Source organism: Cuculus canorus, chromosome Z, assembly GCF_017976375.1.
Source record: "Cuculus canorus isolate bCucCan1 chromosome Z, bCucCan1.pri, whole genome shotgun sequence".
Classification (NCBI taxonomy): domain Eukaryota; kingdom Metazoa; phylum Chordata; class Aves; order Cuculiformes; family Cuculidae; genus Cuculus; species Cuculus canorus.
The window spans coordinates 69,458,952-69,481,520 of NC_071441.1; the positions used below are offsets into that span (position 1 = coordinate 69,458,952).

The window sequence follows — 22,569 nt, forward strand, 5'->3', positions numbered from 1 at the left end:
AGCTGCTCAGTAAAAGGTTTTGCTGAGTGATGAGAAGCGCCACATCCCTGCGTGGCTGGACCACAGCCTTCTGCCTCGCTTCAGGCACTATTGATAACATCAGGTTTTGGGGGGCTTGGGAACAAAAGAAACAGACATGGATGGCCAAATGGGATTAGGGATGGATGGAAAGGTCTGGTGGGGAGAGCCCCAGGCAAGAGCTGGCTTTGCCCGTGGGGAAGCATGAAACTTATTCAGGTGATACTTTGAGTGAGGTTTTGCTCAAGATTCTGCTCTCTGCAGCTGCCGTGGGACTGGAGTATTTCCGCAGTGGTGGTGTTTGTGGGATGGCCCTGGGGTGGTATGAGGCAGTGTGAAGGGAGAGCAGACTCAGCAGGAGCTGGGGTCACCACGATGACTAAGCCTGCTCAGCAGCCCCATCTGACTGCAGCCCCTTCCCACTGGCTGCGTACAGTGCTGGCGGCATTCTCGGGGGCAGGAGCAAAGGGAGCAAGGATGGATGTGCTTGTGGGTGTGGATGTGAGCTTGTGCACAGCAATTTAAGCCACACATGGTCAGAGCCATCAGCTCTACAGTGGGCTGAGGTTTGCTTATGCTCAGGTTTTTGAAAGATGCTTCCAGGAAAGGAAGCACCAAGCAGCCGTGTGTCTCCCCATGCTCCTGGTGGCCCCTCCACTAGCTCAGTAGGTTCAAAGACTGTGGGCAGGGGTTTGCTGGACTGGGGGCTAGCACCTTTGTTCAAATAGCTTCAGCAGGCCAAAGGGATTTGAGTTCCCTTGAAAAAAAAAGCTGCAGGAATAGTGTCCACAAATCACCAGCAGACTTCTCATTTTACCAAGCATAAAGAGATCAACAGGAGCAGCAACCTCCTTTTCCTTCCTCAACTTCCCCTTTTTGGGATACCAGCAATCCCTGCCAGTGGTTCAACATTGCCACTGGTCCTCCTTGTGTCCCAGGGGAAAGGACAGCCCTGCTCTACCAGCACCGGTGAAGCACAAGCGAGGAACAGATGGAAGCAGAAAAAAAAACAACAGGGAGGGGAAAACACTCAGCCCCAGCCTGTTGGTCTCACTAGTGCCATTACCAGAGATATTTCATGTACTGACTGCTGCACTAACTCATCCCAGTGTGGGGTGACAGGCTGTGTGCCCACATATGATTTCCATTTGCATAGGCTGAAGGATGGGTTGTGAGTTTTGCCCTTGGGTTGCTGGCCATGGACCTTCTGGGGGTTGGTGTTGACTGTGTAGGGCACAGCATCAGGTATTTGGGTGGCTTGGCTGTCTCTGTGAAGGCAGTGAGGGGCTGTATTATGGCTTCTTTAGGGTGACGTAGATGTTTTAAAGGAAATATGCAGGTTATTTTGGGGAGTTTTGCCATTCGTAAGATGTCACTGTTGAATTTTGATGGTGGTGCCTGGATAGCTGGTATTAATATGGGGTTTCCCCAGGGGTATGTTATGATAGCTTGCCAACCTTCTGTGCCTCTCAGGAAATCATGGGCTCTGGAATGCCATGCTGAAAAAATGCTGGTATGCATAGCTTGAAGTTTTGCATCCTTAGTTAGAAACACCCAGGAATAACCTCACCTGGCATAGGGAGCTGCAGATTCCTGGGGACAGAATCAGGGGAAGGATTTCTCTGATTCCTCAGAGGTTTTCATGCAGGAGGAAGTGCGTCTGGAAGCACCACCCCAGCAGTAGGTGGGCAGCTGGGACCATGCTGCAGCTCCTCAGGCAAGGTGGGATCATGTGAGGTGCGTCATGGCTACAAGGGTGGGCAGAAGGTGTGGAATGCTGTAAAATATTTTTTTTTGTTATTATTACTTATATTAGCACGGTAGGGTGGGGCATCATTAATGACTCACTATGTGCTTAAATACTTCAGTAAATAACCTGTTCTGGGAAAGGCGTCACTGGTCCTACTTCCCGCTGCAAGGCTGGCTGCCTGGCTGCCCCAGGCGGACACAACCAGGTGCCTCCAACCTCCTTAAACTCCCCTCAGTGTCCCCAGGTCCCCTTGGCTCCAGAAGAGCCAAGCGAGTGCATTGGGTGCTGTGGGAGTATATGTTCGTGTGTGTGTGTGTATTTGTATGTGCGTATGCATGTGTGCAAATGTGTGTGTATGTGCATATGTGTGTGTACACGTGCATGTGTATGCGTGCATAAGTGTGTGTAGGATGTCTGTGTGCATATGTGCTTATATATATCAGCACGTTTGCGGATGACACCAAGCTGAGTGGTGCAGTTGACGCACCAGAAAGATGAGATATCATCCAGAGAGACCTGGACATGCTGAAGAAGTGTGACTGTGTGAACATCGTGAGGTTCAACAACGCCAAGTGCAAGGTCCTACACCTTGGTTGGGGCAATCCATGGTTTCAATACAGAATGGGGGACAAGGTGACTGAGAGCAGCCCTGCAGAGAAGGACTTTGTGGTGCTCATTGATGAGAAGCTCAACATGAGCCGGCAATGTGCGCTCGCAGCCCAGAAGGCCAACTGTGTCCTGGGCTGCATCAAAAGAAGCGTGGCCAGCAGGGCGAGGGAGGGGATTCTGCCCCTCTATTCCTATATTGTGAGACCCCATGTGGAGTATAATGTCCAGTTGTGGAATTCTCGACATAAGAAGAATATGGAGCTGTTGGAATGGGTCCAGAGAAGGCTATAAAGATGATCAGAGTGCTGGAGCACCTCTGCTCTGAGGACATGCTGAGAGAGTTGGTGTTGTTCAGCCTGGAGAAGGGAGGGCTCCAAGGAGACGATATAGTGACTTTCCAGTACCTGAAGGGGCTACAGGAAAGCTGGAGAGGGAATGTTTACAAAGGCTTGTGGTGATAGAACTAGGGGGAATGGCTTTAAATTGGAAGGGGGAAGATTTAGATTAAACATTGGGAAGAAATTCTTCGCTCTGAGAGTGGTGAGGCACTGGCCTAGGTTGCCCAGGGAAGCTGTGGCTGCCCCATCCCTGGAGGTGTTCAAGGAGAGGTTGGATGAGCCTTGTGCATCCTGGTCTGGTGGGAGGTGTCCCAGCCCATGGTGTGGAGCTTGGAAGGGGATGGGCTTTAAGGCCTCTTCCAACACAAACCATTCTATGATTCTATGATATGTCAGTGCAGGTGTGTGCATATGTGTGCTTGTATATACATGTGTACGTACATGTGTGTATGTGTGCATCTATGTGTGTACATGTGTTTGTGTGTGGGAATGCATGTGTGTATGTGTGTGTTGAGGTGTGAGTCAGGTTGTATGTACATACATATATATGTTTGTGTGTGTGCACAGTTGTGTGTGTGTCTAAGTGCTTGTGTGTGTCTACGTTCACAAATGCACGTGTATCTCTGCATGTGCTCCTGTGCTGGAGGCTATGGGGTGAAGGGTTTCACCTGGAAACGTGGGGACACTGAGAGTTGGAGGAGAGTTGGAGTTGTCAGGAGTCTGAGGAGGCTCCAGGTGCATCCCCGTTATCCAGTCGCTTCCTGGGGCCAGACCTTGAGCTGGTTTTCCACCCTAGCTGGGCATTACACCCCATCTCAGGGATGGTAGGGGATAAGGGAGGTGCCAAGGATTTTGCATGATGGGCACCCAAGTGACCATGGACCTCTGACTGAGTCCCTCCTCCCCTGTTCCTCTCAAGCAACGCAGGGATTTGACCTTGAGGCCCAGGATGACTGAACTGGTTTTCCCAGCCTTCCTAAAAGTCCTGCCAGGGCAGTAATTACCCTCACCTTAAATCAGAGGGGAGCCTGACACTGTAGGTATGTCCACAGCACCTGGAGGTGTCTGGCAGGGAATCACGTCTTGGGGAGGAGCGTGGCACAGTGGAGATGAAGCGTGATGAACTTGGAATGAGGAGAGGAGCTCAGCTGGAACACAGGTGTCCTGGTCCTGTCGAAGGCGGAAGGGGAGAAGGAGGAACATGAGCTCCTCTGGCAAAGGATCTCTTGCTTCCGGAAACACTGAGGATAAATTCCTCCCATGCTAGAAGCTGACACTGTAGTTCATACTCAGTGGAGTCACCGGGGCTGTGCATAAGAATGCATAAGCACATCCCACAAGCAATGGGCTGATTGGGCTAGGCGTCCTGTGTTGGGGATGGAGCTCAGCCCAATCCGCTGGGGAGTTCTCTGAACTCCTACATTTACCTTCAGGATGGATATGTGATCTTCTGCCCTTTGTCTTAACATGCCTGCATATTTGTTCTCAAAGAGATCCTGCTTATCGGGTTCCCACAGTGCAGGAAAAAACCTGAACTGAAGGAGGCCTGGGTTCAGGGAGAAGAATTGGGACCTGGCATGGAGATGGAACACTCCGTGCTGGGTTTGCTATTCCAGAACAGAGTGTTTCTAAAGGACAGTCCTACTGGAGTCACAACATCTTTTTCACACTGGAGCATGACAGGGCAGGGAAAAGTGAATAAAACCCTGTCCAGTCAGTCAAACAGCTTGAAACAGAACTAAAATAATCTGAATCTGAAATCTGTGACCTCTGATTCAGGGACACATGTGAGGTGGGCATTTAAACACCCTGACAACCCAAATCCAGTTGGACCTGGGGTTTGGGGTTGCCTCTATATATGTAATGGCATGTGCAAGAGGATATTTCTCCCGTTCCATTAACACACGGGTAGGCGGCCGCCATCCCATCCCTGCTCCCGGTGCCTGTTCCAGGGCTCAGGCTGCTCTGGCTTTGCCTCCTGCTCTCTGCAAGTCACGTAGGGAATGTCCACCCTGATTAACCCGACACACCAGTGCCTGGCTTTCTGGTGCATAGGCAGCTTTGCACTCACCCTGCCAGGTCAGCCTGGCTGCTTTGGCAAATAAAGTTAATTTCTGGGTGCAGGGAATGTTCTGCTTTCACTGTGTCTCATAAGTACTAAGTAATGCAGGGCTGCCAGAAACCCCACTCATCAGAGGGCAGTGCAACTCTACTGCAGAGCCACTCGAGGCTCCAAACAGAAAGGTAGGATTTCCAAGGCCCTGTTCAGCCCATTTGAATGATAAAATGATAGAATACTTTGGATTGGAAGGCACCATGAATGTCATCCTGTCCATCCCCCCTGCAGTGCGCAGGGACATGTTCAACTGGATCAGGCTGCTCAGAGCACAGTCCAACCTGACCTTAATGTTTCCAGGGATGTGGCATCCACCACTCTCTGGGCAATCTGTGCCAGTGTTTCACCATACTAAACATAAAAGAATTCTTCCTAATAACTAGTCCGAACATCTTCTATTTTACTGTAAAACCACTACCCCTTTTCCTGTTGCTACAAGCCCTGCTTAAACTTGAAAGTTTTTCCACATCTTTCTTATAAGCCCCCCTTAAGCACTGAAAAGCCACACTAAGGTTTCCGTGGAGTCTTCTCCAGGCTAAACAACACAAACTCTCTCAGTCATCCTTCATAAGGGAGGTATTCCAGGCCTTTGATTTTATTCCCAGCAAACTGCACAGTGCAAATGGCAGCTAATCCTGCTCAGAGTCTGGGTTCAGCCCTGCTCTGTGTGTGCGCGTGTGTGTGCAGCCCTGCTGTGCGTGCATGTGTGTGCAGCCTTGCTGTGTGTGTGCGCGTGTGTGTGCAGCCCTGCTGTGCGTGCATGTGTGTGCAGCCTTGCTGTGTGTGTGCATGTGCGTGCGTGTGTGCAGCCCTGCTCTGTGTGTGCGCCTGTGTGTGCAGCCCTGCAGCGTGCGTGCGTGTGTGTGCGTGCAGCCCTGCTCTGTGTGTGTGTGCAGCCTCCGCTGTGTGTTCACAGCCCTGCTGTGTGTGTGCGTGTGCAGCCCTGCTCTGTGTGTGTGTACACGTGTGTGTGCAGGCCTGCTATCTGTGTGTGTGTCTGCACATATGTGTGTGCAGCCATGCTGTATGTGCGTGTGTGTACGTGTGTGTGCATGTGTGCAGCCCTACTCTGTGTGCAGCTGTGCTGTGTGTGCCTGTGCAGCCCTGCTGCTGTGTGTGTGTGCATCCTTGCTCTGTGTGTCTATGTACAGCCCTGCTCTGTGTGTGTGTGCAGCCCATCTCTACGTGTATGTGTGTGTGTGTGTGTGTGTGCAGCCCTGCTCTGTGTGTGTGTGCACAGCCCTACTGTGTGTTTGTGCGTGTGTGTGCAGCCCTGCTGTGTGTGTGTGTGCACGCATGCGTGCGTGTGCAGCCCTGCTGTATGTGTGTACAAAGCCTGGTACAAGAAGTAGTTACTAGTGCAAGAAGCGGAATATTTTTGATTGATGATGGAGTTAAGTTCATCTGAGTAAATTTTTTTTTTTTTGAAAATCAGGCAGACCGTCACTCTAATCATGTGTTTTCTTCCAGTGTTTTTTCAGGCACTGCTCATTCTCTGGAGATGATAACATCTGTGTGCAGAGCCATCTGTGCCAAGCAGGTGTGTCTTCTGTCTCACCTCTGTTTGCAGTCCTTCCCCACCTCCAGTGCAAGACAGACAGAGCCAGCTCCAAATTAGCAGGAGTTTTGACTGTTGTGAAGTTTATAACATTAAAACCTAGTCCTTGGAAAGTTACAGAATACGCATAAGATTTATCGTGAGATTTACACACATTGCTCTCTCAACTCACATCCAGTAAGAGTGAGGTGCTTCACTCCCAGCCAATAGGAGCCCATTGCTCCCACTCTCAGCCAATAGGAGCCCACTCCTCTCACTCTCAGCCAATAGAAGCCCATTGCCCTCACTCTCAGCCAATAGAAGCCCATTACTCTCACTCTCAGCCAATAGGAGCCCACTGCTCTCATTCTCAGCCAATACGAGCCCATTGCTCTCTCTCAGCCAATAGGAGCCCATTGCTCCCACTATCAGCCAATAGGAGCCCAATGCTCCCACTATCAGCCAATAGAAGCCCATTGCTCCCACTATCAGCCAATAGGAGCCCACTGCTCTCACTCTCAGCCAATAGGAGCCAATTGCTCTCATTCTCAGCCAATAGGAGCCCATTGCTCTCATTCTCAGCCAATAGGAGCGCCGCTCTCTGACTCTCGCCCAATCGCCACGCAGCGCTCTCAGCTGCCGCCAATGGGCAGCGCGTCCGGGCGCTCGGCGGGGCGGGGGGGCCGCACGTGCTTCCGGCGCGGCGCGTGGGATGGCCATGGAGGCCATGGCGGTGAGGCGCGGGGCGGGTAGCGGGCTCGGCACCCGGGGCATGGGGCTCGGCCCCTCTAAGGCTCCCCCGGCGGCGCCGCGGTCCGAGCCGTACCGGTTTGTTCCCGCAGGGCTCTCCGGAGGCGGCGCGGGGCGGGAGGAGGCGCGGCGAGGAGGCGGCCCCGGCGCTGCGGCCCGCCAAACTGAGCCGTGCCGAGCTGTACCGGCCGCCCACCAGCGAAGAGCTCAGCCGGCTGAAGGAGACCGAGGACCTTTTCCACTCCAGCCTGCTCCGCCTGCAGGTCAGCCGGGCAGCAGCGGGATTCCCGGGAAGAGCCCCGGAACCCGGTGAATCCGGGCAGGGACGAAGGGAGCTGGATGTTTGCAAGGGCCTGGAGTGGTGGAACGAGGGGAAGTAGCTTTAAATTGGAGAGGGGAAGGTTGAGATTAGGCATTGGGAAGAAATTCTTCACGCTGAGAGTGGTGAGACACTGGCACAAGTTGCCCAGGAAAGCTGTGGCTGCCTCATCTCTGGGGATGTTCAAGCCCAGGTTGGATGAGGCTCTGAGCAACCTGATCCAGTGGGAAGTGTCCCTGTCCATGGCAGAGGGCTTGGAACTGGGTGGGCTCTAAGGTCCCTTCCAACCCAACCCATTCCATGGTTCTATATCGCTGTTATTGAGCCTATCTGGAATCCTGCGTCCAGTTCTGGATCCCTTAGCACAGGAGTGATACAGATGTTTCGGAGCAGGTACAGAGGAGGCCACAGTAATGAACAAAGGCCCGGAACACCTCCCTGTGAGAGGAGGCTGAGAGAGTTGGGGTTCAGTTTGGAGAAGAAAAGACTCCAAGGAGGCCTTAGTGCAGCATTTTGATACTTAAAGGTGGCTTATAAGAAAGATGGGGAAGAACTTTTCAGTGCAGTCTGTGGCAATAGACAAGGGGTAGTACTCTCAAACTTAAGGAGGAGAAAATTCTTCTGTCGAGTGTGGTGAAGCACTGGTACAGGTTGCCCAGAGATGTGGTGGATGCCCCATCCCTGGAAACATTCAAGGCCAGGCTGGAAGGGGCTCTGAGCAGCCTGATCCAGTGGAAAGTGTCCCTGCCCGTGGCAGGGGGTTGGAACTGGATGACCTTCATGGTCCCTTCCAGCCCAAACCATTCTATGATTCTGTATTTTTCACTGTAATTCCTTTCACCATCCCACGCCAAGCTCTGTGCCTCTCGTGCACCGTGAAAATTGAACCTCTCCATCATGTAACTGCAGTATGGTGGGAGCGTGGCCATCACATCCCTTGCTGCAGTGGTTTATTGCTTACTGGAGAGAGAATTAACATCACCAGCTGCCCTCGGCTCCTGTCTGTGAGCAGCCTCTGGATGGGACAGGAAGATTTCTTTGTGTTCTGGGAAAGAAAGCAAGCAGTCGTGTGTTAGCTGTTAGTCTTTCTGAGGGCTCTGCCTTCATGCATGTCACCAGTATTCTGTGGCTGAAGCTCACACAGAAGCTGGTGGGATGGAGCTAACTGACATCCAGCCCTTCACACAATGTGGCAGGAGCTGTGTTATCCTTCTGGCCGTGGGCTGACTTGACTCTAGCTCTGGCAGTGTTACCCAGCTCACCTACTGCCCTCTTCACCAAGCTTGTGGTTGGTGCTGGGAAAAGAAGGTAGGGGGTAAGAGCAATTACAGTGTTGCAGCTGCCTTTGATGATCCACTTTCTGCCTACAGATTGAAGAGCTTCTAAAGGAGGTGACATTAAAGGAGACGAAGAAGAAGAAGATTGATGCCTTCCTCTGTGAAATTAACAGCCTGCTCAATGCCATCCCAGAGACCCTAGAAACGGAAGTAGGTTCCTGAGGGATGAAGGAGGTGGTGGCAGGACCTCTGTAATGGGGCATGCTTTGCTGTTGCTGTGCAAACAGAGGTCCTCGTGGATCTCCCTTAGGGGCTGAAAAGATATTACTCTGACTTATCTTGATGGCAAAAGGGGACAACTGGCTGCAGGTGCCTGCAGCTGTGTGAGGAGAGGGGTCCTGGTCTTTGTGCTTCTTCTATGAGTGATGCTTTGAGCATTTTCTGTGTTCTATCCACTCCCAGCTCACGGATCAGGCCTGGCTCTCCAAGGGCGTGAAGGTTCCATTCCTGCAGGTGCCCTTCAACGTGAAAGGGAAGTTCCGCTTCCTGCCACCGGCTGAGCTGAAGGTGGTTGGCAGCTACTTGCTGGGTACCTGCATTAAGCCGGAGGTCAATGTGGACGTGGCGGTGACCATGCCACGGGTGAGTCTGGTCTTGCCTGCTCCTGAAGAGGCTGGGGCTCAGCTAAACTCCATCCAATCCTGTTTCCTGCAGCCCCTATCCTCTCTCGTTATTCCTGAGTGAGGTTACAGCATCTGGACATGCCATGTGGTGACTCCCAGGAGGAGCTGGAGAGTGCAGCCTCACTGCATGCTCAATCAGAGCTTTCCGCTGCTTTGATTTTAGTTCCTCATGAGGATTTTCCTTCTTCCTGTCTGGCCTGAACCTCTTACATGTTGCCAGGGAGATAGATGCTGTCCAGCTTTGTACCCTGTTGCACTTCTGCCCCAGGCGCTGAGTCCATGATGTTATGAGGAGGGTTATGTTTGCAGGCTGTTACCCCTCCAGTGCTCCCTCCCGTTGCTGCCCAGACTTGTTCTCACGGTTTGAGATGAAGTGGTGCCCTATTTGTCTGTATGGCTCTGCTCTATGATTCTAGAGCCAGATGAGCTGGCAGCAAGGTGGCGCTCCTGACTGCCTTGGAGCAACTTGGGGCTGTATCTGCGTGCCTGAGATAAGATTTCTTGTGGGGGCCAAGAGGAGCCTGGGGTGATGTGGTGCCTCGGGCTGAACCAGGTTCTGCAAGCAGGTGAGGTGGAGTTGCCCTGTTCCTCCTTTCCCAGGAAATCTTCCAGGACAAAGATAACCTGAATCAGCGCTACCACCGGAAGAGAGCTCTGTACCTGGCCCACATCGCCCAGCACTTGTCCAAGGAGAAGCTCTTCAGCAGTGTGAAGTTTGCCTACATGAATGGCAATCACCTCAAGCCCATCCTGCTCCTGAGGCCTCAAGGTAGCACTTGAGCCTTGCTCTGGTGGGGCTGTGAGTGGATACGGGTATTAGGAGGAGGGTGGTGGTGGTCTTATATTATGCAACAGGCCGTTTGGGATGGACTGTCATCACAGCTGGTGATTGATTTTGGAGCTTTCATGCTCCCAGTTGTGCTCTCCTTCCACACAGAGCCTAGTCCTCAACGTCTCTTCCCCTCCTAATCCCCCTCTGCAGCTTGGCTAGGCTCCCCAGCCTTGGCCTCGCTGGCTGGCCCACCCTGTAGGTACTGCAGGATGTAAAGCAAACCCTATAAAAACACATCAGTGTCTAGCACTGTCTCCTGCTCTCTCCTTCCCTACTCTCCACCATACTCTTGCCTTCCCCAGGCTGCTGTGTGCAGCCTGGCTGTTCTCTGAGATGCTGTGAGATGCATGGGCTGCTGGGTGGTGCTTTTCCCTGCAGACCCCTGGTGATAGTGGGTTTGGGTCTGGGATAGGCGTGGCAAGGCCAGAGCAGGCTGGAGAGTGCTGGGGTACCAGACTGGCCAGTGAGTATTGAGGTGGGGCTTGGACATGAGCACTGTGACCTCAGAGTGTTGTTTGCCATAGGATTTGGCCACTCTCTGCTCTGGAGTGATTTCCACTGCTATTGAGCTTCGCTGGGAAGGAAGTTTTTGCTTTTGCTTAGGTGGAAATGCTCCCTGTTTTCTCAAGTTGGTCTCTGATGTCTCTTCTTCCTGCACATCTATCCCCTCGTGCTTACAGGCAAGGATGAGAAGATGGTCACTGTCCGACTCCATGCCTGTCCTCCCCCGGATCTTTTCAAAGCTAGCCGCTTTTATCCCAACAAGAACAATGTCCGGACAGCCTGGTTCATGGAGCAGAGCATCCCTAAAGAAGGTAGGGCCTGGGGCTGGAGAGTGCTCTGTTCAGCCAGCGACTGCACTCAGCGCTCAGGAGTGGGTTTGCTGCAATGGGTTCTCTCCTGTGAACACAGGTTTATGATTAAGTTCAACATGCTGTTTTTCCCCACACAGGATTCATCGAGCCCCCAACTCCACACTACAACAACTCCATTCTCTGCGATACGGTACTGCTGTCCCACCTGCATTTCTTGTCTAATGCAGCCGCTGACTTCCCAGGCATGAAGGATGGCCTGGCCCTTCTCAAAGTTTGGCTGAACCAGCGGCAGCTTAGCAAGGTACGCCCTGTGCCAGGGGACAGGGCAGGGTCTGCTTACCTGGCTAATCTGCCTTTGGCCTTCTCTGCCTTCCTAGACATGGAAGGGTGGTGGTTTGGTTGTGGTGGGCTTGTGACTCAGTATTGAGCTGTGTTAGGTTTCAAGGACCTCCATCCTACCTGGTGGGTTGAAATGAATCTGTGCACCAGACAGTCATGCTTTTTGAGATCCATGGAACGATGTATTGGTTTTTGGGTTTGGTTTTTCTGCAGGGAGTGGAATTCATCCTGTTTCCTAAAGAATTTTGAGGTGTTGCCTTCCCTCAAGGGGATCCATGTCTTTGCTTGTTGTACAGGGCTTTACTGTGGGGGCACTGAGGCTTGGAGGCTGCCCTGTTGGTGAAGACAGAGGCTAGAAGCAGTTATGTGGGGTGGGCTCTGGGGCTCGTGGTGCCTTGTTGAGCTCTTGTTGACTCAGCCCTCTGTTTTCACAGGGCTTGGGGTGCTTCAGCGGCTTCTTGATCTCCATGCTGGTTGCCTACCTGCTGGTGAAACGCAAGATTGTCAAGATGATGAGTGGGTACCAGGTGCTGAGGAGCACCCTGCAGTTCCTGGGTGAGTTTCCAGGGGCCTTTCATGAAAGAGAAAGGCTAGTGTCAGCGGAGTCTCTCCATGAAGCCCAAACACAGTGAGGGAGGGGGAAATTCTGGCTTTTTTCCATTTGATCCTGAAACCGTGTGGGTGGGATGGTCAGGAGGATATGAGACAACAGGACAGGGCTGGGTGGCTCAGTGTTCGGAGGAGTGGGTATGTCCTATCGCAAGACGGAGGCCAGCATTATGTTGTAGCACTGCTAATGTTGGGAGACAATGGTGATATTGGTGCATGTCACCAGTGGGGGAGATGTGCATGGTGATGATGTGGCTTTTTTTTTTTTCCTGTCTGCACACAGCCACCACTGACCTGAGCGAGACAGGAATCAGCCTAGCAAAGGACGTGGATGCCTCCCTGGTGAGCAACCCTTGAAAACTCTTGTGCCTGTGTCTGGCTGTACTGCCTGGGCAGGGATGTGCCTGTTACAGTGATGTTATGAGGTGGTGGTGCCCTGGTGTCTGTGCTGTGTTGTAGCACTGTGTTTGCTTTTCCAGCCTATCCTGAATGACTTCCACCAGGTGTTTGAAGTGGTCTTTGTGGATCCCTCTGGGCTGGTGAATCTCTGTGCTGATGTAACTGCCAGCAAATACCACCAGGTATGGAGCAAGTTGTGGTAACGTGAGCTGCTGTCTTAGGAGTGAGCTGAGGCAGGCGGAGGATGGGTAGGCATCTTGGAGGAGGATGTTGGACATGGGGAGGGGGTTCAGTGTTGCTTTTTAGGCTTTTAATGTCATTCTTCAGCTCTGAAGCCTGGAAGTAGATTTTATGAAGTACTTGGGTGTACTGCTGCCTTGTCTGTCTTGCTTTAATGATGTAGGAAAGTTGTTTTCTTCTTCGTGGGCACCTTTAGGTGAAGCTAAGTGAACCTTTAGCAGAAATAACTGTTCTGGAGCAGAAAATACCCACCCTGATGGCAGGGATGTCAAGAAGGGACTGTCTGGCCACCAGCAACAGCTGTTGGTGACTTGGCTTTGTGCTGAGGACAGAGGCTGTCTGGAATGAGGATCTGGTAGTGACTGTGGAGCTAGGATGACTGTGGCTGACTGGGGAGCATTGATAACTGCTGCTGGAGAGATTTGCCTTCCTGATTCCCTCCTATTCATGCTCTTGCTCTGTCTTGTCTCCTTGCTCAGGTCCAGTTTGAAGCCAAACGCTCCATGGAGATTTTGGATGATCGGATGGTAGATGGCTTTCAGGTGCTGCTCATGACTGCGAAGCCCATGCTCAGAACCTTTGATCATGTCTTCCAGTGAGTCTTGCTGTACCGGTGGGGTGAGGCTGAGGAGCCTCTTCAGAGGGGAAGGGCTGCTTCTGGCTTAGGACTGGGGTGAGTTCGAACCTGACTAATGAGGGATGGCTCTGCTAGCTCTGACGTAGACACTGGTGCCTCTTACATTCTGCTTTTACTGTCTAGATAACCTCCCAGGAGGAGGAGGGCAATGCTTTGCCTTTGGGAATGATGACTGTCCCAAGGACCAGCACCTTCTGTGGTGCATCTTGATATGCCAAAGTGTAGGGTTTCTTCTTGTAATCTCATCCTGGGCCAGGGCTCTTTGCTCCCCACTTTATCCATCCTCTAGCATACCTCTCTCTCAGAAAGGATTTGGTGTCAGAGGTCAGTGACCAGCTTCTCTTCTCCTGTAGCCTGAAGCATGTCTCCAAGCTGCAAGGTGCCTGCAAGAAGATGGAGCTGCTGAATGAGCTGATGGATCGGGGTGGGAACTATGTGGCCACGGCCCTTCCTTTCATTGTCTCATTACTGACTCGTGGTTTGGCTCGGAGAGCACTGCTCTTGGCTCACTCCTTGCCCCAGGTCCCCGAGGTAATGCACTCAGCAGTGACACTGCATCCTTTGCAGCTTGTGGGTTCTTGTGTGTCCCCTGTGGCACTGTTGGGAACAGGGAGGGGACCTTTGCTTATTGGGGACGGAGATGGGCCTGTACCGTTTGTGGAGGATAGAGGACCTGAGGCCCTTCACTAGGATGTGGGGTGCAGCTGGGAGGCTTGGTCTGTCAGAAATCCTGGCCCAGTAATGAAGCAGAGTGAAAACAACTGATGTTTTCATTGAGAAGACCCATTAAATCATGCTTTCCCTATCCATGCTTGTCTAGGCACCCGAGAGCACATAGCAGGACGTTCATCTAGTTACCCAGTATTTCAGCAGCTGCTGTTCCAGCAGCATGATCTGTCGTTGTGCTTCATCTTTCCTGTTTTCCCACAGTGGCCGATTGACGCTGAGCCCCCAAAACATAAGGATGTTGGGCCCCTGACATTCGGGATCCTGTTTGTCCCTGAGTTTGCTGCCACTGTGCTGGAGAAGGGACCGCAGGCTGATCACCCTGAGGTGAGGGGAGCTGTGCTTGTGCAGAGTAGGGTGGAGCAGAGCTGGTGGTTGCAGACAGCTGTGGGGCTGGCCGATAGTCATGGGTGTGGTTTAGCTGGCCCCAGTGGTGACCCGTGTCCCTGACCTGGGCTGCCCAATGTCTTCTCACAGGCTCTGGACTTCCGAACCTTCTGGGGGGAGAAATCAGAGCTGCGGCGGTTCCAGGATGGCAGCATCTGCGAGGCGGTGTTGTGGGAGGCCGACACTGTCTGCCAGAAGCGCCTCATTCCTGAGCAGATCGTTAGGCACTTGCTGAAGCTGTAAGTTGTGGCGAGCATCAGCCGAAGCTGTGGGGCCTGCATCTGTGTGTGGGTCACTGCTGCTCTTGTCCCTGGTGTCTCCATTGTCCAGAAGTGCAAAGCTGATACTGTTTTGGCTTTGAGAATTCTGGAAGTCATTTCAGTTGTCCTGATGCTGTGAGCTGCTTTCCAAGAGAAGATTGGGAGGGAAAGCATGTGTTGCCTTAGCTTCTGTTGGTGGTAATGCTGAGGGCGTGGTCGGCATGGTCATACTTTTACATGCAGATGTTACAGAGGTGGTGGGACACTCATTGTTGGCAGAGCTGGAAGAGAAGCCTCCTGGACCTTCCAGGGTGTTTCATGAAATCCTCTGACACCCTGTAGTGATTCACAGAGGGCCCTCTGTGTGCCTTCTGGGCTTCCCTACAGCATTGGAAAGCCTCCTTGTAGTGGTTTATCCCTTCTGCCAAAATCAAGACCCTGTTGCAGAGAATGAATGTGTTGCCTGGGCCTCTATCCCAGCTTGAGGAAAGATTTTTTGGAGGAAAGACTGCATGTTGGCAGCTTTGACGTTGAGCCCTGTGAAGCTGCATGTGTTGCTGTGCCTTGTTGCATGGGTGACTTGGGCATGGGAGGAACGCACAGAGATTGACCGTCTCACTGTGATGTTTCTGTATGGATGCATTCCTCATCCTTGGACCGACCCTTGCCTGTGATGAAGCACAGAGTGTCATGATGGGTGGATTAGCGTGTTGTAGCTATAATGCACTGTTGTCTTCTTCTGTGTAGCCATGCAGACATTCCTGAATCCTCCATCTGCTACATGGGAGCCTCATTGGAATCTGTGATCAGGACTGGGAAAAAGGTATGGTTGGTCCCCCAGTGGGGCTGTGGGTTTCTTTAGGAAGGGTGGTGTGGGAGGACTGTAGGGAGGTCATTTTAGTGTTGTGGCCCTGAGGCAGCTGGATGGTTCTCAAGAGAAGATAGTGAAGATAAGGAAAATTCCTGTCTGTGGACACTTTGGTGGGCAGTGTGGTGTCCGTGAATCTGCCAAGCCTTTTGCGCCAACCAAGGCGTAGCCGCTGAAGTCCTTTTGCTTTGGCAGCCTCTACACCCCATTTTTCCCTTCAGGCATCCCGCTGGCCTCCTCTGTCTGCTTGTGTCTGCTATGTCCGTCTTACCTAAGGATGTATCACTGTCCTACTGTAGTCCTCCAGCTGCATCTTTCAGGTCTTGTTTGCTTTAGGACATGGTGGAGACACTTCTGTGTCTTCCTTTACCTGGGTTTCCCAACTGGACCTACAGGATGATCTTCCCTGTTGTCATGTTGCAAAGTGCTACATCATGCCTACCAAGCCCTAGTTAGTGCTGCAGCTGGATGTGCATCTGGAACAATGAAATGTCACTTTGAGATAGAAAAGATGAATATTGCAGGCTGGGAAGTATACCACTCCTTCCTTCTGCTCTAGAGCTTGTGAAATTAAAGCCTGGAGATGAGCCGTGAACACTTTGGTATCACCTTGAGCTTGTGAAATTAAAGCCTGGAGATGAGCCGTGAACACTTTGGTATCACCTTGAGCTTGTGAAATTAAAGCCTGGAGATGAGCCATGAACACTTTGGTATCACTTTCCTGGTCTTTGGTAAAAGCAGCTTTTTGACTGATTGTTGGATAGATGGAGGAAATTGTTTACTTTCACTTTTTTAAGAGCAAAGGGGAGCAAATTTGATGGGAAGAATCTTCAGCACGAGTTGGGGTCTGTGCAGAGCTGCATGTCAGATTTGGGATGAGATGCTGGTTTGTACAGTCCTTTGTGTGGTGAGTTAGCAAGATCTGTGCATGCGGTGTCCCTGCAAGCTAGCCTGGGGTGAGCAGGGCTGGTAAGCCCCACGCTGAGAAGGCATGTACTTCCCCAGAGCCTGAAGGGCAGTTAGGAATCCAGTTGCTGCAGGTTCTTGAGGAACAAAGGAGAAACTTATTGTTGTGAGAGAGGTGGTGGGTAGAGGTGTCTGTCTCTGCTTCTCCAGCTGTTTGTGTGCGGGCAGCCTGGGGAGTCTGCGGCAGGAGACAAGGGAAGATGAACAGGTCAGAGAGCTCTAGAGATGAGCAGAACTGGGGTTTATTATTCTTGGTGTACCCTGCAGAGGGTGCTGCCGCTCTGCGATAAAGCCTGGGCTGGCTGGATGCATGTGGGCTGAGCCATTTGTAGTCAGTGGTGTCTCCTTCTCATTCAGGCTCCTCTCCTGTGCTTTGGGGAGAGGGAAGCAGCAGGGGCAGAACCAATTCTCCTTTCAGTACTTCTCATCTGCCCTCCTCAGGCCTTCAGTGATGCTCTGGGTATTTTCTGTCTTTGCTTTTGCTATGCTTCACAGCTCTGCCTTGGTTAAGGATGTAGTTCGTGCAGTTTCCTGTAAACTGCCACCTCTGCTGGAATTGCAGTACCTGTCCGGGAGGCAGTAGCAGACTTTGCCAGTATGTGATTTCTTGAGTCCTGAATCACTCTTAGCTTCTCCCTTCCTGGCGACAGTGCTGGCAGTACGGTTCTTGGTGCTGCCATAGTTTCTTGCCTAGGAATTAATTTCACTTGCCACTTGAAATGTAGCCTCTAGGATGCCTTTGGCTACTGGGGAAGCCAGAGACAGTTTTGCTCTTGTCTCACCCACCCCTCTCCCCATTTTGCTGAGTGCTCTTGCCAGAAGCTACTCCCTGGATGGCAGTGCTGGCTTCTTGGAGTTTGGCTGTAATGACAATCCGAGAGGGAGGTGAGCTGGTCACCCGTGCAGGAATGGGAACGGTGAAGGGAGAGGCTTGCTGTGTGTTTGCAGGTACCGGGGACGGGTGAAGAGGCGATGGTCAGCGTTGTCTGCTCCTACGATGACCTGAGCCGCAAGCTTTGGAACCTGAAGGGGCTGCCCCTGACAGTGACAGCTGTGCAGGGTGTCCATCCAGCCCTCCGATACACGGATGTGAGTGTCCCTGGGCATGGTCCGTGTGTGGGGAGCTGCAGGGAGGTGGGAAGGGATGTCCTGATGTGAGAGGGAATAGAGGAAATTGATCACGCTCTGCTTTTGTGGCTCCTAAGAGCCCTCTGAGTGATGTGGTGCCTCATCTTTGCTATCCTTTCCCTCAGGCTTGCTATATACAAGTTGGCTAAGCCTTCCATGCCCAGAGAGCTTTGCTGGGACAGCAGATTTTGGGTGAGGGGATGTGCAGTACCCTGGGGTTTCTGCTGCTTGTTCTCAGTCTGCAGGTGGCTGTTCTCTCCTAGGTCTTCCCTCCTATTCCCATGAAGCCGATTTATTCCTTTCATACCCGAATAAGGACCAAGCACTTGCTGCTTCCCTCAGAGGAGAAGCCTTGTCCAGCCTACGTAGCCCCTTTGAAGAGTAAGTGGGGAGAGATGTGAGCAGGGGCTGGTTTGTTGCGGGGTGGTGTAGGCAGCGATGCTGGCTCTGACTGCTGGTTTGCTGCAGGCAGGAGCAGAGCCCTGGCTCCTAATTTCCTGCTACACCTATCCAGCATCTAATTCCTGCATGGGGCTCACTGGCTTCTTGCTGTCTCTTTGCCTCCAGTCATCTGCCACATGGAAGGCAGTGGCCAGTGGCCGCAAGACAAAGAAGCCATCAAGCGCATCAAGGCAGCTTTCCACCTCCAGCTGGCTGAGCTCCTCCAGCAGCAGCACCAGCTGGTTTGCAGACCTGCAGTCACCCATACTGACGTGTACAAGGTAGGGGGACAACAGGGGCCTTCTCCATACCTGACGTGTTACTGCTGTGGGAGTGGTCTTGTCCTGGAAAAACCCACAATTTGGAAGATGGGCCTGGGAGAGGGCATGGTGAGACTGCTGACGCAAGGATGCTGCTGTTGTGTTCCTGAGATGCAGTGTAGCATCCCAGTCTGCGTCTGTTACTGCCAACCTGATTTTGCTTTCTGCTCCCATCTCAGGATGGCTATGTTTTCCGCCTGCAAGTAGCCTACCACCGTGAGCCCCTGATCTTGAAGGAGGTGGTCACACCAGAAGGAATGCTGAAGTACCAGGACACAGAGGCGTCTCAGCAGCTGGAGATGGAGACGTTGCATCTGCCCTATCTAACAAGCTCATTGCATGGGTAGGTTAGGTGGGGAGTGGCTGGAGGGCCAGGGCACGGGATGTGGCTGGAAGCCAGAGTGGTGGTGCCCTTCAGTGTTGGAGGGTGATGGTGGGAAGAGGAGCTCACTGTGGGAAATGTCCCTTAATCCCATGTTGTGAGAGGCCCTGTGGGAGAACGGATAGACAAATGTGGATGGAAGCAGCACCATTTGTCCCTGTTGTCAGATCCGAGGTGAGTGTTATGGGGAGACAAGCACCAAAGAGCAGCATGATTAGGGGAGCACATTGACAGCATTTCTCTTTCATTTTTTCAAAATCTCAACATCCATGGAGAGTGCCCTCTGCTTGTTTTGCTATGTGTATGTTTCTGGCAGAATTTCGCCCCTCTCCTCTCTCTTGACACATGCGAAAAGGCTGTGTTGGATGCCGAGATGTGTGGATTGAGCTCATCTCCCTTCTCGTAGGCTCCAGCAGCAGCATCCTGTCTTCGGCAGCACTTGCCGGCTGGCCAAGCGCTGGATCAGTGCCCAGCTCCTGGGCGACAACATCTCTGAGGAGTGCGTGGATCTCCTTGTGGCATTTCTCTTCGTCCATCCAGCTCCCTTCACGCCGCCAAGGTGAGAATGAGGAGCCTGGACTAGCCTGAGGAGGATTTAGTGCTTCTTTACTTACCTGGGATGGAGGAGAAATGGGATTCTGCTAGGGCAGGAGGTGCTGGGAGGGTGCAGGGCAAGGAATGTGAGGCTCCCATGCTGCCATAACGCTGTCCCAAGCCCTGTTGGGAGCACCTGGCCTGAGGAGATGAAAATGCTTGGAGCTGTTCGGCTGTGGTTTCCCCTACCCTGGGTGCTGCAGAGAAAGGAGAGAAGCAGGTAAGCGTGGGAATGAGTGTCCGTGTGGCCTCTCAGTGCTGGGAGCGCAACCACAGAGTGTCTTAAGTCCTCCTAAGGACTGGTGGGATCTATTTCTCCTGGGGATGGTAACCAGGAGAAGCAAGGATGAGAGCTGTATTGTGGCTACCTGCACACTGGGGCTTCTTGGTTCCCTGGGAAGGGATGTTGCAGTGATGCTGGTGGCTGCAACCTCCACTTGTCCTGGAGAGGACTTCTGAAGAAAGGGCAAGAGGATGGCTGCTGAGAGCTGAATGGAGTAGCACATTGGTAAATAACCCTGTGGGGCTAATTGCTTGCTGGTTCTTGGCCTGTGGATGGGATATGACTTGGGAGGAGTGAAATAAAGTTAAGGAAGTGGATTCAGTCCATGTGAAGCCAAAAGGTTACTCTGCTCTGCACTCAGGGTCCTATTTCCTTCACAAAAATAGCAGGATTAATAGCCTAGCTAGCAGGAGCCCCATCTTCCCAGCTGTCTGGCTACACACGTGTTGTGGTGCAGGGGAAGAAGCATGGTGGGAGCTTGGCCAGTGTTCAGAGCCACACTAGAGATGGGAGCAGACCTCTCTCCACCTCCACCTTGCTCTGACACCAGGAGGCTGAGTGGGGAGAATGTCAGGAGATGGGGCAACCGTGTTTCACGTTCTGCTAGTTTTTTTTGCTTGGCGAGCGAGGAACAAGGGGGAAAGGTTTTCTTCAGGTGGTTTAGAGAAGTGCATCATACTTCTCCTGGAATTTCCTTTCCCACTATGGCTATCCTGTCCTGGGCTGCATATGGACTGCGCATCACTAAGTCACCCCCAAGCCAAGCCCCTCTTGCTGCCAGGGTAGCAAATGCCAGTGTTGAACTGTTTTGTTTTGCCTAAAGTTCTCCACAGGTGGGGTTCCTGCGCTTTCTTGACTTGCTGGCAACCTTTGACTGGAAAAACAACCCTCTGATCATCAACCTGAATGCTGGCCTCACAGGTGAGTGGGCAGCACTCAGCCGAGCCATGGTGTGAGCCCTCCTTGGCACATCTGGTGCCAGGGGTCCTGGACACATGAAGGTGTCACAGTCTCTGCCAGGGGCAAGGAGGTTTTCTGCTCCCTTACTCCTGTTCTGCCATGCTTAACTTGGTTTCAGGCTGGTTTTAGTTGTGGTGTGCTTTTTTTTTTTTTTGATTCCTCTTGGTTGCTTTTGAAGAAACTGATCTCCATTATGACGCATTTCTGCTCTCGCTGAAATCTGTGATGAGCCTAGGTGGTGTTGGATATGGTGGTGTTTTTGAAGCCCTCTGCTCCTTCATAGCTGGTGTTTTCGCTTGAGGCTTTAAACTGGCTCCTGGGGGCCAAACCTTCAGCTGTGCTGGGGGAGCAGTCAGGCTCTTAAACAGGAAGCTTCAAAGCTTCCTGCTGCCTGTCTGCTCTGAAAGCTGCACTGCTCAGATCATAGGGATCATCTGCTAAGCCTTGATTGCAAAACCTGCAAGGGAGAAGGCCTGCAGTCTTCCAGGTTTTGTTACTACCTGAGCCTCGAGAATTTCCTTGCAAAGGTCCTGGTATGCAAAGGAGCATGTTGGTTTATCCAGGCAGACCTGTGGTCCTGCCCTGTTCTTATGTTTTGTCTCTTGATTGTGTTTTGGGTACATGCCGTCTTTCTGGAACTCTAGTTGCATGTGGACTGTGAGATCTGAGCGTGTCAGAGAATAAAGCTTGTTGTACTGGTCTTTTCTGGTCTGTGATCCATGGATGACGAGGCTTGGAGGGCTGTGGATGGGATATCTCATCTGTTTGCCTGCCCTCTCTAGATGCTGACTGCACAGAGATCAAGAGCAAGTTTCTGGCTGATCGCTCTCGCCTCCCTGTAATGTTCATTGCCACCCCCAAAGACCGGTGGAGCTCCATGTGGACCCGGGAGCAACCCTCAGTGCAGGTGAGCTGGGTCCTTTGTCCTTGCCCCATGGAGGCTGCTGGCTTGAGGCAGTTCTCTGCCTGCAGTGCTGGAGCTCTGATGGGTGAGCAGGGTCCCTGATACAACCAGGATTGCAGATTTTCACTTTTCTTCCCTCTCCAGATTCTGCAGCGCCTACTTGTGCTGGCCTCCGAGTCTCTCCGTGCCCTGGAGGAGCAGCTCATGGACCCACTTAACAGCCAGGATGTGAAGGTAACCACCTGGGGTTCCAGCACAACGGTGGTTGGCATTCAGGCTCTGGCAGAGCATACTGCTCTTTGGTGATGATCACTGGGATGTGTTAACAGGATTCAGGCTGTGGCCATATGTAGTTGCCCTGGAATGAACTTGCTTAGTAACTTTATCCACAGTGTTCCTTCAGGACCCTTGGATGCATCTCGTCAGGCCCCATGGACTCATGCACATTCAGGTTCCTTAGATGTTCTCACACTTGATCCTCTCCTACAGTGAGGAGATCTAGAGTTCTTTGCTCTCCCAGTTACTGCTTTTGCTTCTGTGCCTTGGACGGTGTGCCTTGAACCGTTGCTGGTGAAGACTGAGGCAAAAGACAGAGTACCTCAGCGTACTCTATATCCTGGGCAACCAAGTCTCCTGTTTCCTTCTGGAGAGGGCCCACATTCTCCCTAGTCCACTAATGTACTTATAGAAGCTTTTCTTGTCCTTGACTTCCCTGGCCAGATTTAATTCTACCTGGGCTTTAGCTTTCGTGACTTGTGCTGCTTGAACAATTTCTCTGTGTTCCTCCCAGGCTACCTGGCCTTGTTTCCACCCTCTGTAGGCTTCCTTTTTGTGTTCGACTTTGTACAGGAGCATCTTGTTTTAACCATGCAGACCTCCTGACATTTTTGGCTGACTTCCTCTTTGTTGGGATGCATTGCTCCTGAACCTGCAGGAGGTGATCCTTGAATATTAACCAGCTTTCTTGGGCCACTCTCCCCTCCAGGGCTTTATCCCATGGTATCCTACCTAGCAGATCCCTGAAGAGGCCAGGATCTGCTCTCCTGAAGTCCAAGGTAGCAAGCTTGCTGCATGCCCCCGCC

The 22,569-nt window shown here is 52.3% G+C and overlaps 1 protein-coding gene across 1 annotated transcript in view; it reads left to right on the forward strand.

The window, feature by feature from the left end:
* Positions 1-7,002: 7,002 nt before the first annotated feature.
* NOL6 (nucleolar protein 6) overlaps positions 7,003-22,569 on the forward strand; it is a 31,565-nt gene continuing 15,998 nt past the window's right edge. Inside the window, exons 1-23 of the mRNA XM_054054708.1 lie at positions 7,003-7,101; positions 7,211-7,381; positions 8,808-8,924; positions 9,177-9,356; positions 9,998-10,166; positions 10,910-11,044; positions 11,182-11,345; positions 11,818-11,938; positions 12,276-12,334; positions 12,472-12,573; positions 13,111-13,226; positions 13,622-13,799; positions 14,199-14,321; positions 14,472-14,620; positions 15,389-15,464; positions 17,424-17,564; positions 17,867-17,984; positions 18,171-18,325; positions 18,544-18,707; positions 19,153-19,305; positions 20,447-20,544; positions 21,366-21,490; positions 21,632-21,721. Coding sequence (XP_053910683.1) covers positions 7,081-7,101; positions 7,211-7,381; positions 8,808-8,924; positions 9,177-9,356; positions 9,998-10,166; positions 10,910-11,044; positions 11,182-11,345; positions 11,818-11,938; positions 12,276-12,334; positions 12,472-12,573; positions 13,111-13,226; positions 13,622-13,799; positions 14,199-14,321; positions 14,472-14,620; positions 15,389-15,464; positions 17,424-17,564; positions 17,867-17,984; positions 18,171-18,325; positions 18,544-18,707; positions 19,153-19,305; positions 20,447-20,544; positions 21,366-21,490; positions 21,632-21,721 — 2,925 coding nt within the window. The 5' untranslated portion in view covers positions 7,003-7,080. The remainder of the gene's footprint in view (positions 7,102-7,210; positions 7,382-8,807; positions 8,925-9,176; positions 9,357-9,997; positions 10,167-10,909; positions 11,045-11,181; positions 11,346-11,817; positions 11,939-12,275; positions 12,335-12,471; positions 12,574-13,110; positions 13,227-13,621; positions 13,800-14,198; positions 14,322-14,471; positions 14,621-15,388; positions 15,465-17,423; positions 17,565-17,866; positions 17,985-18,170; positions 18,326-18,543; positions 18,708-19,152; positions 19,306-20,446; positions 20,545-21,365; positions 21,491-21,631; positions 21,722-22,569) is intronic.